The following is a 16,643-nucleotide window of genomic DNA, read 5'->3' on the forward strand; positions in this document are numbered from 1 at the left end:
TGGACTGTTCAGACACACTATCTATACAGTGCCTTGGAAAAAGTATTCAGTCCACACAACTATTTTCATATTTTACTGTCTCATTTTCTAAACTTAAAATATATTGAAGTAGGATTTTTTGAGCGAATCTACAAAACGTTGTGCGTTGTGTCAAATCAAAAGAAATTTCCCAGAACATGTCAACAAATTAACTGACATAGCTTGAGCAATTTTGCAAGGAGGAATGGGCAAATTTTGCTCCATCATATTTTGCAAAGTTATAGAGACTTATCTAAAAAGACTACTGGCTGTAATAGCCGTGAGAAATAGTTCAACTAAGTACTGAGCAAAGGGGGATGAATACTTCTGAACTGACATTTCAGTTTCTGAATTTTTAGTTTTTCATGCTTAAGTCACCTTTGTTTAAAAAGGCTTTGAAGTTAGATATCTAAGTGCGAGTGTTGAATCCACTTTAGTCTGACGGACATTGACATTGACAACACAAAAATGGTGTAATTTTGAAATCAGTGCAAACTAATTTTGTTTGGCCACAATCAGTGTCCTGGAATGGGCAAAGAAGTGGCAGGTGGAATATAGTGTAGGGAAGTGTATGGTCATGCAGTTTGGTAGAAGGAATAAGGTGTAGACTATTTTCTAAAGAGGGCAAAAGTTTGAAAACAAAAGGTACAAAGAGACTTGGGAGTCCTTGTGCAGAACTCCCTGAAAGTTGACTTGCAGGTTGAGTCGGTGATAAGGAAGGCAAATGCCATATTAGCATTCATTTCAAGAGAATTAGAAAATAAGAGTAAGGATGTGATGCTGAGGTTTTATAAGGTACTGGTCAGACTGCCCTTGGAGTACTGTGAGCAGTTTTGAGCTCCTTATCTAAGAAAAAAATGTGCTGGCATTGGAGAGGGTCCAGAGAAGGTTCACGAGAATGATTCCGAGAATGAAAGGGTTAACATATGAGGACCATTTGATGGATCTGGGCCTGTATTCGCTGGAGTTTAGAAAAATGAAGTAGGATCTCATTGCAACCTATGGAATATTGAAGGGCTTAGACAAAGTGAATGTGAAAAGGCTGTTTTCCTCCAGTGCATGAGTCTAGGATTAGAGGGAAGAGCCTAAGAATAGAGAGAGACATCTGTTTAGAACAGAGATGAGGAATTCCTCTAGCCAGAGGTTGGTGAATCTGTAGAATTGATTTGCTATGTACGGCTGTGGCTGCCAAATCATTCAGTATATTTAAAGCAGAGGTTGATAGGTTTTTGGGTATTCAGTGTGTCAAAGGTTACAGGGAGAAGGCAGGAGAATGGGGTTGAGAGGGATAATAAATTGGCCATGATGTAACGGTGGAGCAGACTTGATGGGCCAAATGGTCTAATTCTGCTCCTATGTCTTATGGTCTTATGGCTGTGCATGAAATTTAGAATACCTGATTATGATCTTTGTATCTTAATGAGTGCATTCAATATATGAGAAACTGTCACAAATTCTCCAACTACAGGAAACAGTTTTTTTTCTTTACTCTATGGAATGCCATGATAATTATAAGAACTTCTGTTAATTATTATTTTAGCTATTAAGCCTTTACATAGTGTTTCAGAAATACATAAATATATACAATCCAGTGTGCAACAGAACAGACTTGAGTCTCCTGTATATGATTCCTTTTGCCTAACTTCCTTGTATTTTCAAGGTATTCTTGGTAACCTCCTCCAATATTATGATACCACCCCCTAACTCTGCCCAACAGTGCACTTAGATTTCAACATTTGACAGTCAAAGGAAACTTGCGTTCTGAATTATGATCTTGATTATAACTATATTCCAGCATTAAAAAATAAGTACAACCAGTATTTTAAAAATTACCACTGCATTATATGTACTAATTAATTTCCCTTGTACATTTAGCTATACTTATGATATTGAAGCTGTCAGCTGTGATGAAGCTCTTGTAGACATAACAGCAATTTGTACAGAAACTGGTTTGACACCTGATGAGATAGCAACTGTTATTCGCTCTGAGATTAAGGAAAAAACACAATGTACTGCATCAGTTGGAATGGGTATGTATATAGCAACTACAAAAAGACCTTTAAATTCTTCAGTGTCATACTTTTATAATTTCTCAGTTTAAATAGAAAAAGGCACATGCATACTTCCTGCTCAAAGAGAAATGCAGCCGTTCCTCTAGTGCTCACAGATCTGCATTTGACCAGTGTTGCATATTTAAAATGCTCATCTTTATGTTTAAACGTCATCTTCCTTAATACGTAAATTTTTCAAGCTCTAGCATTCATCAAGAACTCTTCACAATTTAACATTTCTGGTCCTTGGTGCATCCATGCATCATTAAAATTATAGCTAACAGCCATATCTTCATCCATTTAGATCACAAACTTTCCTCTTTAAATCATATTTTTCTATTGTAAGTGGTATTTTTGATCATTAGGTTTTGTCAGATCTCATGGTCCTAATATGGAGTAAAGAATTACGTTTTGGAGGTGAAGAAAGAGTGGTTGGCTTTGACATAAAGGCAGTGGTGCTAGGAAAGTAACTGCCTCACAATGATCAGGGTTCAATCCTAACCTCATACCATCTGTATTTTCCCCCTGTGACCATGGGGGTTTCTCCTGGTTGTTCCAGTTCCTTCCCATATCCCAGGTGCTAGGAGAGCAGTTGCCTCACTATGCCTGTAACTAGGGTTCAATCCTAACCTCGTACCATCTGTATGTTCCCCATGTGACTGTGGGGGTTTCTCCTGGGTGCTCCAGTTTCCCAAGGATGTGGGTTGGTAAGTTAATTACCATGGAAAATTGCTCCTGGTGTGTAAGGACAATCTGGAAGAGTTGACCAAATGTAAGGTAAATGGGATTAATTTAGGATGTGTAGATGGGCAGATGATTCATGTGGAGGGCCTGCTATCGTGATGTCTCTCTGTAATACGCTAATTGACCAGTCATCTTCACTCACTTTATCAATGACCTTCATACCTGCCTTCCATCATAAAATTAGAAGAGGGGATATTTGTAGCTGATTGCACGTTTTTCAATAGCATCTGCAATCCTGAGCAAATGAAGTAGTCCACATGCTCATTTAGACAGTATTCAGGCTCGGGCTGATGAGTGGCAAGTAATATTCACAGCAAGGATAATCTTCAACAAAAAGAATGCAACTGCCTGTCTTTAACATTCATTTTCATTACTGTGGTTGAGTCTTCTGTCATTGAATAAAACACAACTTGGTCAGCCACTAGGTACTGAGGCTACAAGAGCATGTCAGAATTTGTATATCCTACTATGTGACTCACTTCCTAATCTACCTTGTAAGTTTTTCTGCCATATATAAAATGCAACTGCAAGGACATTCAAGAAGCTAGTTATCATCAGCACAAAGCAGCTTCTAGATATGATGTACACCACTCAGAAAAAAATCATTCCCTGTACACCTGCAGTGTGTTCTATCTGTAAAATGCATTGTTGTTCCTTACTTTATTTGCTCCATCACACCAAACCCACAACCTCAATCATCTAAGACAGAGTATAGTACAATACAGATACAGGCCCTTCTGCCCACAGTGTTGTTGCAAACCAGCTAAAAACAAATCAGAAATGCCCAAAACCTCCTACTACACAATGTCCATATTCCTCTGTCTTCCTAGCATTCATATGCCTATCCAAACATCTCTTAAAAGCCTCTAATGTATTTGCTCCTACCGCCATAACAGGCTGTGCATTCCAGGCATCCATCACTCTGAATAAAGAAAAAACTTGCCTCTCACATCCCCTTTGAACCTATCCCCTCTCACCTTCAATGCATGCCCTCTGAGTGAACCCTCTGTCGGTCAGGGTTGACCATGGATGTTGCATCCTAGCTGTGTAGATACACAAGTCTGGCTAGTACAATGTGGAGAGCAAGTTGTTGCCCTTGTAACAAGCTCTCCCTCTCCACACATCTGATGAACCCAAAGGAACAGCAGAGACTGATACAGTTTGGTATCAGCAGCATCGCAGGAGTTAACGTTCGGCGTTGAACTCAATGCCTTATGGACTCCAGCTCCGGATTTTTCCGTCAGGATTTACTTCCAAAGCCTGCCCCATGAATGGGTATAGCTGCAAGGCACTGGAGGTTAGAGATGAGAGTTTTCCTTCTCCTAGATGAGCTACCAACCACAGCTTATGAGCCCCATCTATCCAAAGCAACTGGTTTTAAGGTGCCAGTAACCCACCTTTGCCCCTTCTCCTATCAGTAGAAACAGATTTGCCGGGCTTATTCTATCTATGCCTCTCATAATCTTAGAAACCTCCATTCGATCTCCTCTCAGCCTCCGCTGCTCCAGAGGAAACAGCCCAAGTTTATCCAGCCTCTCATGATAGCACATGTCCCTTAAACCAGGCAGCACCTTTTCTGCACCCTCTCCAAAGCTTCGATGTCCTTCCTGTAGTAGGGCAACAAGAATGTAGTAGGGCAACAATACTCCAGATGTGGCCTAACCATAGTTTTATAAAATTGTGTCATAACCTCTTAACTTTTGAACTCCATGCCTTGACTAATAAAAGCAAGCATTCCTAAGCCTTCTTAACCACTCACTTTCAAGGAGCTATGAACTTGGACCCCAAGGTCTCTCTGCTCGGCAACATCATTACGGGCCTTGCCGTTAACAGTGTACTCTCTCCTTGCATTCACCCTACCAACACCTCACATTTATCTGGGCTAAACACCATCTGTCATTCTATATCTCACTGTATTCTGCCTGTGTTCTACACTATCCATGACTCCACCAATCGTGGTATCTTCCGCAAACTTAATAACCCACCCATCTACGTTTTCATCCAGGTCAGTTATATACATCACAAACAGCAGAGGTCCCAGCCCAGATTCCTGCAGAACACCACTAATTTCAGACCTTCAACTCGAATAAGTCCCTTCAACCTCTACCCTCTGTCTTCTATGGACAAGCCAGTTCTGAATCCAAACAGCCAATTGGCCTCGGATCCCATGCATCTTAATCTTTTGGATTAGTCTTCCTTGAGAGACTTTGTCAAACTCCTTACTAAAATCCATGTAGAGAACATTCACAGCCCTACCCTCATCATTCTCTCTCGTCACCTTGTCAAAATACTCATTTGAGTTGTTACAACACAACATGCCCTGCACAAACCCATGCAACTCTCTCTAATAGGCCATGAATATCCTAATGCTCATATATCCTATCCCTAAGAATTTTCTCTAGCAATTTCCCTACAACTGACATGAATCTCACCGGTCTATAGTTCCCTGGATTTTCCCTTGTTCTCTTCTGAAACAGAAGTACACTAGCCACTTGCCATTTCTTTGGGACCTTGCCTGTGCCTAGAGAGGACATGAAGATACTGGTCAAGGCTCCAGCGATCTCATCTCATGCCTGCTTCAATAACCTAGGGTAAATCTCATCAGGCCCTGGGGACTTACCCACCTTGGTACTCATTAGGAGGCCCAACACTTCCTCCTCCTCAATCTCCAAACACCCTAATATATTTATACACTCAGCACTGATCTCCTGGTCCTCCAGATCCTTTTCCTTGGTAAGTACTGAGGCAAATTATCATTAGGTACTTCAGTCATATTCTCTGCATCCAAACAAATGTTCTTCCCTTTATCCTTGAGTGGCCCCACCCTCTCCTAGTTATTCTGTTGCTCTTGATGTATGTATTGAATGCCTTGGGATTCACCTTAATCCTACTTGCCAAGAACACTTCATAGCCCTTCCTGGCTTTCCTAGTTTCGTTCTTTAGTTCTTTAATGGCTTCTTTATACTCCTCATGTGCTTCGTTTGATCCTAACTTCCGAAGCTTTACATACTTTTCCTTCTTGAATAAATTCATCACCTCTCTGGTCATCCAAGTTCTCTTATCTTTCCATCCCTGTCCGTCCTTCTAACAGGAACATACTTTACCTGTACTTTGTGCAATTTATCTTTAATACTCTCCACATGTCTGATGTGGACTTGCCAGAAAAAAAGGTGCTCCCAATTGACTCTTCTTAGTTCCTGCGTCGTAATTTGCCGTACTCCAATTTAAAACTCTCCCGCAAGGACCATACCTACCCTTATCTATAGCTATCTTGAAAGTTAAGGAGTTATGGTCACTGTTCCCTAACTGCTCACCTACTGAAAGATCAGTCACCTGGCCAGGATCATTGCCCAATACCAGGTCCTGTACAGCCCTTCCTCTCATTGAACTGTCCACATACTGATTTAAGAAACCTTCCTGGATATACTTAACAACTTCTGCCCCATCTGAACTCCTTACACTAAGAAGGTCCCTGTTTATATTAGGGAAGTTGAAATTCCCTATGACAACAACCCAATTATTTTCACACGTTTCCTTAATCTAATTACATATCTGTTCCTCAATGTCCCGGTGGCTGTCGAGTGATTGCACCCTACCTATTCCTGAGTTCTACCCACATGGACTCAGTGTCTGATCCCTCCATTATGTCACCCCAGACTGCAGCTGTGATTAGTAGTGCAACTCCCAACTCTTCTCCCCCATCCCCACCTCCTTCTCTATCTTTTCTAAAACTTTGAAAACCTGGTGCATTAATCATTCATTCTTGCCCTCTCTCAACCAAGGTTCTGTAATGGCCCCAACATTGTAGTTCCATGTACTGATCCATACTCTTAAGTTCATCACCCTTACCCATAATACTCCTAGTATTAAAATATACACACTTCAAACTATCCGACCCATCCTACCTGTTACGATTCTGCCTTTCAGTACTTTCTCTGACATCTACCTTCCGGTCAGATCCTTCCTTTACTGACCTGGTGTTCCAGTTCCCACCCCTGTAAAACTAGTTTAAACTTTCCTGAGTAGCATTAGCAAACCTCTCAGCCAGGATATTCGTTCCCCTCCAGTTCAGGTGCAACCTGTTCCTCTTGTACAGATTACCCCTTCCCAGAAAAAGTTCCAGTGGTTCAAGAACTTGAAGCCCAGTCCCCTGCACCATCTCCTCAGATGTTCATTCATCCATCCATCCTATCGCCTCATTCCTACCTGTACTAGTCCATGGCACCAGCAGTAATCCAATGGAACATCACCATCTTCAGGTTCCCCTACAAGTTGTACACCATCCCAATTTGGAAATTTATTGACACATCTTCATCATAAAGAGTGCAATGATTCAAAAACTTAGTTCACCATCAGCTTTTAAGGACAATTAGACATGCACAATGAATGCTGGCTTTGATAGTGATGCTGAGATCAAGAAAAAGGAATAAACTGAGAAATTCCAACCAGAGTTACATAGTTTATTTACCAAACATTTATTTCTTATGCATTGTTTTTCTCCAGAAGTCGTAATTATAGTTGAATAATTTTGATTCAGTGCAATTTTACAACAAATCCCACCATTGATGACATTCATGGTTAAAACAGGTGTATTGGTTACACTGATACATAAGATTTGTGAAGGATTTTTTAACTTTAGGACAATAGCCTTTATTGTTTATTGGCCTAAGCTGGAAAGTACACAAGATCTCTAAATTGCTGCTATGACCTGTGCAGAGAATTTCTTGCTGCCCAAGCTTATGCATGAAGTATGCCTATTTGGATGACATGCCAGAAAATAATCAGAGCCTGCAAAGTCATTCTAGCTGGAAGTATTAACGTCTTTCATAGATAAGCAAATGCTGAGAACATATACCAAAATGTAACATTCTAAGGGCCTGTATTGTGCTGTAGGTTTTCCATGTTTCTATTTACAGATGTACTAATGCTACTATTTTGCATTCAATAGGATCGAACATTCTGCTGGCCAGAATGGCCACTCGTAAGGCCAAGCCGAATGGACAATATTATTTAAAACCAGAGGAAGTGGATGATTTTATCAAAGATCAACTTGTAAGCAGTCTACCAGGCAAGTCAGATTAATTCATATAGATAATATTGGCAATTGACATTACGTGGAAATGAAGTGAAGCTGAATGCATTTTTATGTAATGACAAGAATTATCCCATCACATTTCACAACAAATATAGTACTTTGGAAGGTGCAGCAGTTAATTTACAGATGACAGCTTGCATTTATATGAATTTAAATGCATTGGATTGTATGAACTGGAATAAAGCAAATTGCTAGGATTGCTCAGTAAGTTAGGCAGTGCCAGTGCAGAAAGAATCATTGATCTTAAGCAATTAACTATTTCTATCTCCACGGATGCTGCTTGACCTGCTATATCGTTCCAGCAGTTTGTGTTATTGCATTTATGTTATCATTTAAAGTAGTAAAACATCCCAAGGCATTCCACAAGAGTATCTTCTAACAAAACTTAGCTCCTTAATAGTAAAGGATCATTAGGACAGATGAACCAAAGTTTAGTCATTCATGTGAATTCTGAAGAGTAACCTTTAAAAACTGAGGAAATTATCCATGGAATCCTAGAACTTTAAACCTGAGGCAGCTAATGATAAAAGTCATAAGTGTGCAATAATTAAAATTATGGATGTACGAAGGCCAGAATTCAAGGCTTAAAGATAGCAGGTATCCACAGATGAGTAAGGGAGATGGAGAAGCCAAAGCAAGCCACGGTAATTTTTCTAAACGTGTTAAGGATTTTCAAATTAAATCAATGTTGTACTGACAACCTTTGTAAGTCAGAAAACTTTGTGGGCAGCAAAGTTCTGGATAGGTTTGTGAATAAGAGGCTGTACAGAAGAGTTGAGCCGTGGTCAGTGTTGAATAACAGTTGTGCAAGTAGTTGTTCTTAGTGATGGTGTGTAATGTGGTTAGGAGCTGACCTTGGATCAATAGTGGCACCATTTGAAAATTGGTTCAGTTTCATACAGTTTGCCACAGATTTGTAGTTTGTGGCAACGGAATGGCACATAGTGTTGAAATAGCATAATGTTAGTAATCTAAATTATGCACTTTTTAATATGGTGTTCAATAGCATCAAACCAACTGAATAAGATTTAGAATTGTGAGTTTAAGAAGTAAAAATTGTAAATTGGTGCACTTGAATTAAAAAACTTAAATCAGGATACACATGATAATTCTACAATATACTTGTAGAGTTATAACACTGTACATTGTAGAAACTGGTTATTTACCCAGCAGGTTGCCATCAACATCTCTCACCTTATAAAACACCTTGCTCACTATGCCATTCTCTATTCTGTCTTTGCTATCCAATTAATTTTATTTTCTGCTCATAATTTTCTAATAAAAAATGCTGTTGATTTAAAATAAATTAGTGTATTTTAAGCAGTCATATATTGGGACAGGAAATATGCAAGTAATTATTTAAATGATTGACTTAATTTAAATATAATGAGACGACATTTATTCTGAGTAATTTGATAATTATATAAAACTGAATATTGCAATTGCCTTCTAATTTGTCTAAAAGGAACTGTAGCAACAATGCAACATTTGTTGAAGCCTTATTTAGTAGTCTGGATATTTTTCTTTGAAGGATAAATCTCAATTTAGAAGTTATTTTCTAATTTGTTAAAGAATGTCGAATGTATTTTTGTATTTTTGGCACAACTAAATAGGAGGAGTAAAATAAACCAAGTGCAAACATGAAACCCTTAAAGGAGAAATTAGCAGCTGAGTTTAATATTTATTTCCAGTTTCCTTCACCATTATTTCCTTTCCTTTTCTTGCATTATATTTATATAATTTTGGTGTTATATTTAGGAGTTGGAAGGGCTCTAGAATACAAAATGGCATCATTTGGTGTTAAAACATGTGGAGAACTGCAGCAGATTTTGATGCCAAGACTTCAAAAGGAATTTGGGCCAAAAACAGGCCAAATGCTTTACAGATTCTGCCGAGGTCTAGATGATAGACCAGTCCGAACAGAAAAAGAGCGAAAATCTGTATCTGCAGAAATTAACTATGGAATTCGGTTTAGTCAGGTAAGTTATTCATTAATATTTTTGAGAACGTGCAATCCATAATTCATGTAAATCACAAGTTATTTCTGTATCTGAGCTTTATTCAAATCAAATGATTAGAATCACTTTCAGTCTCTGAAAAGTACATCTAAATTGAAATCATTGCCAATAACAGCAAGTCTGTAATTCAAAGTCATTAAAATTTATCATCGTAAACCATTGTTATACCATTGACCAGAATATCCCATGAACAATCAGGATTGGTGAGTCCTTATGTACATATTTTAAATCAGACCAGCATTCTTAAAGGAAAATGAATAAAAATCTAAATACTGTATAAATGACATAATTGCTTATGTAGAATAAAATGGGTCTTCATGGAATGTAGGCTGGAATTGGAAATGTAATATTACTTATCATTGACATGTATACTCAGTGGCCACTTTATTAGGTACATCTTTCCGGTACTGGGTAGGTCTTCTGCTGCTGCTGTCCATCCACTTCAAGGTTTGACGTGTGGTCAGAGATGCTGTTTGCACACCGCTGTTGTAACACATGCTTATTTGAGTTGCTTTAGCCTTCCTGTCATCTTGAACGAACCTGGCAATTTTCTTCTGACCTGTCTCATTGACAGGGCATTTTTGTCCATAGAACTGTCACTCACTGGATTTTTGCTTCTGGTTTTTCACACCTATTTCTGTAAAACTCCAGAGACTGTTGTATGTGAAAACCCCAGGAGATTAGCAATTTCTGAGACACTCAAACTACACCGTCTGGCACCAATAATCATTCCATGGTTAAAGTCACTTTAATTACATTTTTCCCCATTTTGATGTTTGGTCTGAGCAACTACGGAACCTTTTGGCCATGTGTACAAGATGTTATGCATTGAGTTGCTGCCATATGATTGGCTGATTAGATATTTGCACTAATGAGCAGGTGTACCAAATAAAGTGGTCACTGAGTGTATATAGGATATATACTCGATACCATGTCAATGAAAAGCTACACTTGTGTTTTCTGGTTTCAGTCCCCTTCATTTCCAGTCCCAATGAATGGTCTCAGCCAAAGCATCAACTCTATCTATCCCTCCATAGATGCTATCTGACTTGTTGAGTTCCACCAGCATTTTGTATGTTGCTCAAGATTTTCAGCAACTGCAGTACCTCTCGTTATTTTTGAGACACATGTGAACAGCATTTATTTGATTAATAGAAGTGCTTGTTCACATTAGAGCTGATCTTTTGGGACAGCACTGGAGGGTTTTAGAGGAATATTTCTGGTATTGTTGGGCTAAGGAGATGTGTAAAGGGTATGAAGCTGATTTCCTCAAATACTGACAACTTATAAAAGACAGTGGTGTCTGAAAGGAAAGCTGTTGAAAGATGCAGCACACAAAATGCTGGTGGAACGCGGCAGGCCAGGCAGCATCTATAGGAAGAAGTACAGTCGATGTTTTGGGTCGAGACCCTTCGTCAGGACTAATGGAAAAAAGAGAAAGTAACAGATTTGAAAGGGGGAGGGGGAGATCTGAAATGATGGGAGAAGACAGGAAGGGGAGGGATGAAGCCAAGAGCTGGGAAGTTGATTGGCAAAAGGGATACAAGGCTGGAAAAGGGGGAGTGACATAGGACGGAAGGCCTTGGAAGAAAGAAAGAGGGAGGTGAGCACCAGAGGAAGATGGAGAACAGGCAAGAAGTTATGGTGAGAGGGAAAAAGAGGGAAAAAAATTAGGGATGGGGTAAGAAGGGGAGGAGGGGCATTAACAGAAGTTAGAGAAATCAATGTTCATGCCATCAGGTTGGAGGCTACCCAGACGGAATATAAAGTGTTGTTCCTCCAACCTAAGTGTGGCAAGAATCTGAATTGAAAATCACATTAGTCTTTGAGCAGAGTAACTTGGGTATTGAGCAAACAACATAAACTCAGATAAATCAGCTTGGTTGAACAGGCCAACTCTGATTTGAATGCTAATGGAAGATTTTTTTAGTCTTTGTTTTTGTAGTGAAGATTTGTCGGCCAAGAGGCAAAGTAACTTGCATTCATGTTTTGAATTTATTTAATAGGCTTCTTTGATAACATAGACCAAATTCATGATTTCTACCCCTCGAAGGAAGTGCAGTGCGATCATCACATCATGCAGTATCTTCTGCAAGTCACACACCATCTTGATTTAGACATACATCAGCCTTTCGTTGTGTTTGGATCAAAATCCAGGCTCCCTCTCTAACAGCACAATGAGGCTATCTTCATTGCATAGATAGCAAAGATCCTTGAATATTTCATTTTTGTGAATCTCCTCTCCAGCAACTCCCTGTTTGAATTTTTCAAATCCACTGCCATACTTTGCACAGCACTAAAGTAGCCCTCATCAAAAACACCAATTATATTCCTTATTCTATAAGAATAGAAAGTGTTAGGAACACTCTGCAGGCTACATGCCATTTTTGGAGATGCACCGCATTAAAATTGAAGGCAATTGACCTGAAATGATGGTCTCTTTCTCTTCCCAGGGGGACTTATTAACTTGTTGACAGCTGGAGGCAATAACGAAAGTTGTGCACTTAAGGCCAGAAGGTTAACATAACAGGAAAGTCAGAAACGGAGAGGGGAAATCCTACACAAATTCTTATTATAACCCCTTTTTATTATGTCTGCCTGCAACTCTGCTTCTAGGTTCTCCCTTAAAGTAATCACATTTTGATGCAAAGAATCTGATTTTACTTAAGCCTGTAATTTACAAAAAATAAGAACAGGTACTTATATCTGTTGCTATGATTGCCAACCTTTGTTGAGATATTTAGCAATTTAGGTAGAAAATCATGAACAAGTTTGAGAGTGTTGTATATATTGTTTCATCTTAATTATTCCTCTGCCTTATGGTCTTACTGTGTACAATTTTATTGCTTAGATTTTGAAGTGATGGTTTTCTTGTCTTTCCCTCTCAGACAAAAGAGGCAGAGCTATTTCTTCTCAGTCTTGTGCGGGAAATACAACGGCGACTGGAAATGTCTGGAATGCAAGGAAAGCGACTAACTCTTAAAGTGATGGTGAGAAAACCTGGTGCACCTATAGAACCAGCTAAATTTGGTGGGCACGGACTCTGTGACAATGTTACTAGGTAGGTTGAATTGTTAATGGGTGTTCGTAAACGTGAAAATGCGATTAATTCCCGCAAGAAATAATCTGAGACAGAGGTTAGCTAAACAAGATAATTATTTTTCTCCTTCACTGCACAAATTTAAAAATATAGTGGTTTATTTAAAATAATGAAAATATCTCCAACATGATTTTTTTAACTTACTGGTTATTATATTTCTGCATTTGTCACTAGCTGCATAAGTCTTATTTGTATTGTTTCATTGTATTAGTTATCATTTCAAACTCTCCCCTCCTTTGGTGATGTAACAATTAAAGCCATAATACACATCGTAATAGTGGACACAGAATGTTAAATTGTAACTAAGGGCAGTGTAGCGGCCAAACCAAACCTTAACAATTGCCACTGCTGGCGACCGTACGGATTTGGTATACTTGCACTCCATAATTATTGCTCCAAAAGTCAATATGTATTTGATCCTTCATTAGCAATTAGCAAGCATACAATCTTGAAACGATAAAACTTAAGTGTACAAAGAATACGTAACTTATTCCCCTCACTTTTACCACGCCCCACTGATGGTACTAGTTATAATAAACTTCATAAACACACAACACAGTATGCAATGCAGACAGATGCATGACTCCTACAGGCAAAATTTCAGTAAAACATGTTAGAGCAATAGCCTGTTTGCAACTTGTGAATATTTAAATAAAATTTGGTTAATACTTTTTCGATCGTACAATTCCTTATGTTACTGGTTTGTTTCATTGTGTATTGTGATAGTAATCTGAAGACTTATTACCATGTCAAACAGGGTAAGTAAAATATGAAGGAGCAGTTAGTGTGTTTCCTACAAAATTTCACAAACAATGGCTCATAGGTGGATTTTGTGGTTTGGGGAAAAAAAGAGTGGTTTAATAAAATATGCAAATTTTCCAAATGTGTGCATTCTTCTGGATATTCCCAGTTGAAATAGATTATGTCTCTTGAGGCTAGTGGTTTGATTTTTAACAAAAATTTACAAGAATATTCTTTATTCAGCCAGTATTTGGAGGGATTTTGTTCCTATTATGTCTTTATATCCTATCTTTTAATAGTTTGATAAACTGGATGGACTTAAGAACTTTGAAGGTAGTTTTGCTATTTCTGTTTACTGAAATTATATTTTTAGATACAGTATGTTTAAAAGATAATCAAATTTGGTCATTGCTATGTAGAGAACTAAAAAGGCTGGTTGTATGCCATAATATATAGTAGCTGTACAATATCCTGGTTAAATCTCCTCTAAGATCCAGTGATCAGATCTCAATGGACTGAGTAGGGTACTTAATTGAGTTGCTCAATATTTTAGCTAATTTAGAGTGATAAAGCAAGGCTCATCACAGGATCTATATACGACTGGTCTATCCACTACTTTGGATAAACTGCACTTTAAATACAGTGTTTAATTGTAATCAAGTAGGAAATCGAGCAATTAGTTATCTGGAATTCCAAAAGGAAGTTGGCATTGTCAACCAGAGGTTGAAACTCATGGACCTGAGAACAAATTATTGACCTAGTCAGGAATTATGGTAAAGGGACAGTAGGTGCTTCAAATGGCAGTCCTGGGTTAAATCCTGAGCTTCGTGCTATCTGTGTGGGGATTGCATGTTGTCTCTTTGACCAGATGGATTTCCTTCAGCTGCATCATCTTGATCCTATGTGTAGTTACCAGGGTTAATTGACCACTGTAAATTGCTGTAAACTGTAAAATGTGTAGCTGAGTGGTAAAATCTAGAGTAAGTTGATGACACTGGAGAAAATAATGAACAGGATTAATATCAGGTTAGCATAAATATGTGTTTTTGGTCAGTGTGGACTTGATGGTCCAAAGGACCTGTTTACATGCTCTATTCTCCCAACCACCTGAACTACTAGCCCTGTTTTTTTTAAACAACTTGGGTGATGGTATTGAAAGCCACATGTGCAAGCTTGCTAATAATGGAATGATAGGGCACCAATGAGTATAAATTGAAGCATTTAATTGCCAATAAATATTAATAGATCATGAATGGGGTAAAGAGCTGGGAAGTAGTTTTTTTTAAGGTAGGTGTATGTGACATCTTCCACTTTAAATAGAATGGAGTACATCCTAAATTTTGAAAAGCTAGAAATATTGGAAATCCAGAGATGGGTAGGTTTCCAATTGCTTTATTAATTAGAATATATTGTATACATGAACCTTAGTGAGTTTTCAACAACATCCCTCATGGTAAGCTGATCCAGAAGATTAAAACACATAAAGACTTGGTAGATTAGAGTCAAAATCAGCTTGAACATAGAACTCAAATGGTGGTGATAGAGGGACGTTACTGTAACCGGAGGTCTGTGAGCTGTGGCATTCTACAAGAATCAATGATGGGATCGCGGGTGTGATATATGTAAATAACTTAGGTGAAAATGCTCGCTAGTAGGTTAGCATATAAAACAGCAGTATGTTTCATTAAGAGGTCACATTTGGAGTATTGTGTGCAGTTCTGGCTGTTGCATTACAGGAATGATGAGGAGGGTTTGGAGGGGCTGCCAAAGATTCTCACCATGATGTTGCCTGGATACGAACGTATTAGCTGCAGAGGGAGGTTATGTTCTGAGGAATGTTCCTGACCAGTTCAACCTTTTCCTAAGACTCTTGTCCTCAAGTTCTTGTTACATCCTTTTAAGTTATCTCCGCACTCTTTTGATCTTATTTACTGTATCATCTTTTCTGTAGCTAGGTGACCAAAAGTGCACACAATACTCATAATTAGACACCACCAATATCCAATACCACTTCCAATGTCCCAGCTCCTCAGTATTTTGATTTATGAAGGCCAATGTGTCTAAAGCTTTATCTGCGACCCTATCTACCTCTCAGGGCTCTGCTAAAGTCGAGTATGTAGACAACATCCACTGCCTTGCCTTCATCAACTATCCTCATACCTTTTTTGAAAAATTCTTTAAGATTGGTTAGACACAGCCTACGATGCACAATGCCATGTTGACTGTCCCTTATCAATCCCTGACTATCCAAATGCTTATATATCCAGTCCCTTAGAATACCTTCCAATAACTTGCTGACTACTGATGTCAAGCTCACCAGCCTATAATTTCCTGGCTTATTCTTAGAGCCTTTCTTATACAAAGGAATAACATTAGCTATCCTCCAATCCTCCAGCATCTCACCAGTGGCTAAAGACATTTTAAATATCTGTTCTAGGGCCCCTGCAATTTCTGCCCCACCCTCCCAGTGAGTCTGAGGGAATATCTGGTCAGGCCCTGAGGACTTACCCACCTTAATTTTCTTCAAGGCAGCAAAACACCACCTCCTCTGTAATCTATGTACAGTCAATTACCTCACTGCTGCATTTCCTCACACCTGTACATTGTGTCCGTCTCCTGAGTAAATACAGCTGCAAAAAGAAAAACATCCATGTAAGATTTCCCCCATCTCTTTTGGCTGCATGCATAAGGTGGCCATTCTGATCTTACAGAGAACCAATTTTGTCCCTTGCTATGCTTTTGCTCTTAGTATATCTGTAGAAGCCCTTGGGCCTTGTCTGCTAGCACAACCTTATGCCCTCTTATAACTCACCTGATTTCCTTCTTAAATGTCCTCTTGCATTTCTTGTACTCCTCAAGTATCTCCTTCATGCCTA

General features: G+C 38.8%; 1 protein-coding gene across 3 annotated transcripts in view; it reads left to right on the forward strand.

Annotated features, from left to right (window-relative positions):
• Positions 1-16,643, forward strand: part of rev1 (REV1 DNA directed polymerase) — a 100,806-nt gene that overhangs the window by 48,973 nt on the left and 35,190 nt on the right. For all 3 annotated transcript variants that reach the window (XR_011886582.1, XM_072263274.1, XM_072263275.1), the window contains exons 11-14: positions 1,894-2,048; positions 7,762-7,881; positions 9,667-9,887; positions 12,815-12,987. Coding sequence is in view for 2 of the 3 variants with exons in the window: in XM_072263274.1 (XP_072119375.1) it covers positions 1,894-2,048; positions 7,762-7,881; positions 9,667-9,887; positions 12,815-12,987 (669 nt within the window). In the remaining variant the exon portion in view is untranslated. The remainder of the gene's footprint in view (positions 1-1,893; positions 2,049-7,761; positions 7,882-9,666; positions 9,888-12,814; positions 12,988-16,643) is intronic.

Source organism: Mobula birostris, chromosome 7 (genome assembly GCF_030028105.1).
Source record: "Mobula birostris isolate sMobBir1 chromosome 7, sMobBir1.hap1, whole genome shotgun sequence".
In the NCBI taxonomy this organism is placed as follows: domain Eukaryota; kingdom Metazoa; phylum Chordata; class Chondrichthyes; order Myliobatiformes; family Myliobatidae; genus Mobula; species Mobula birostris.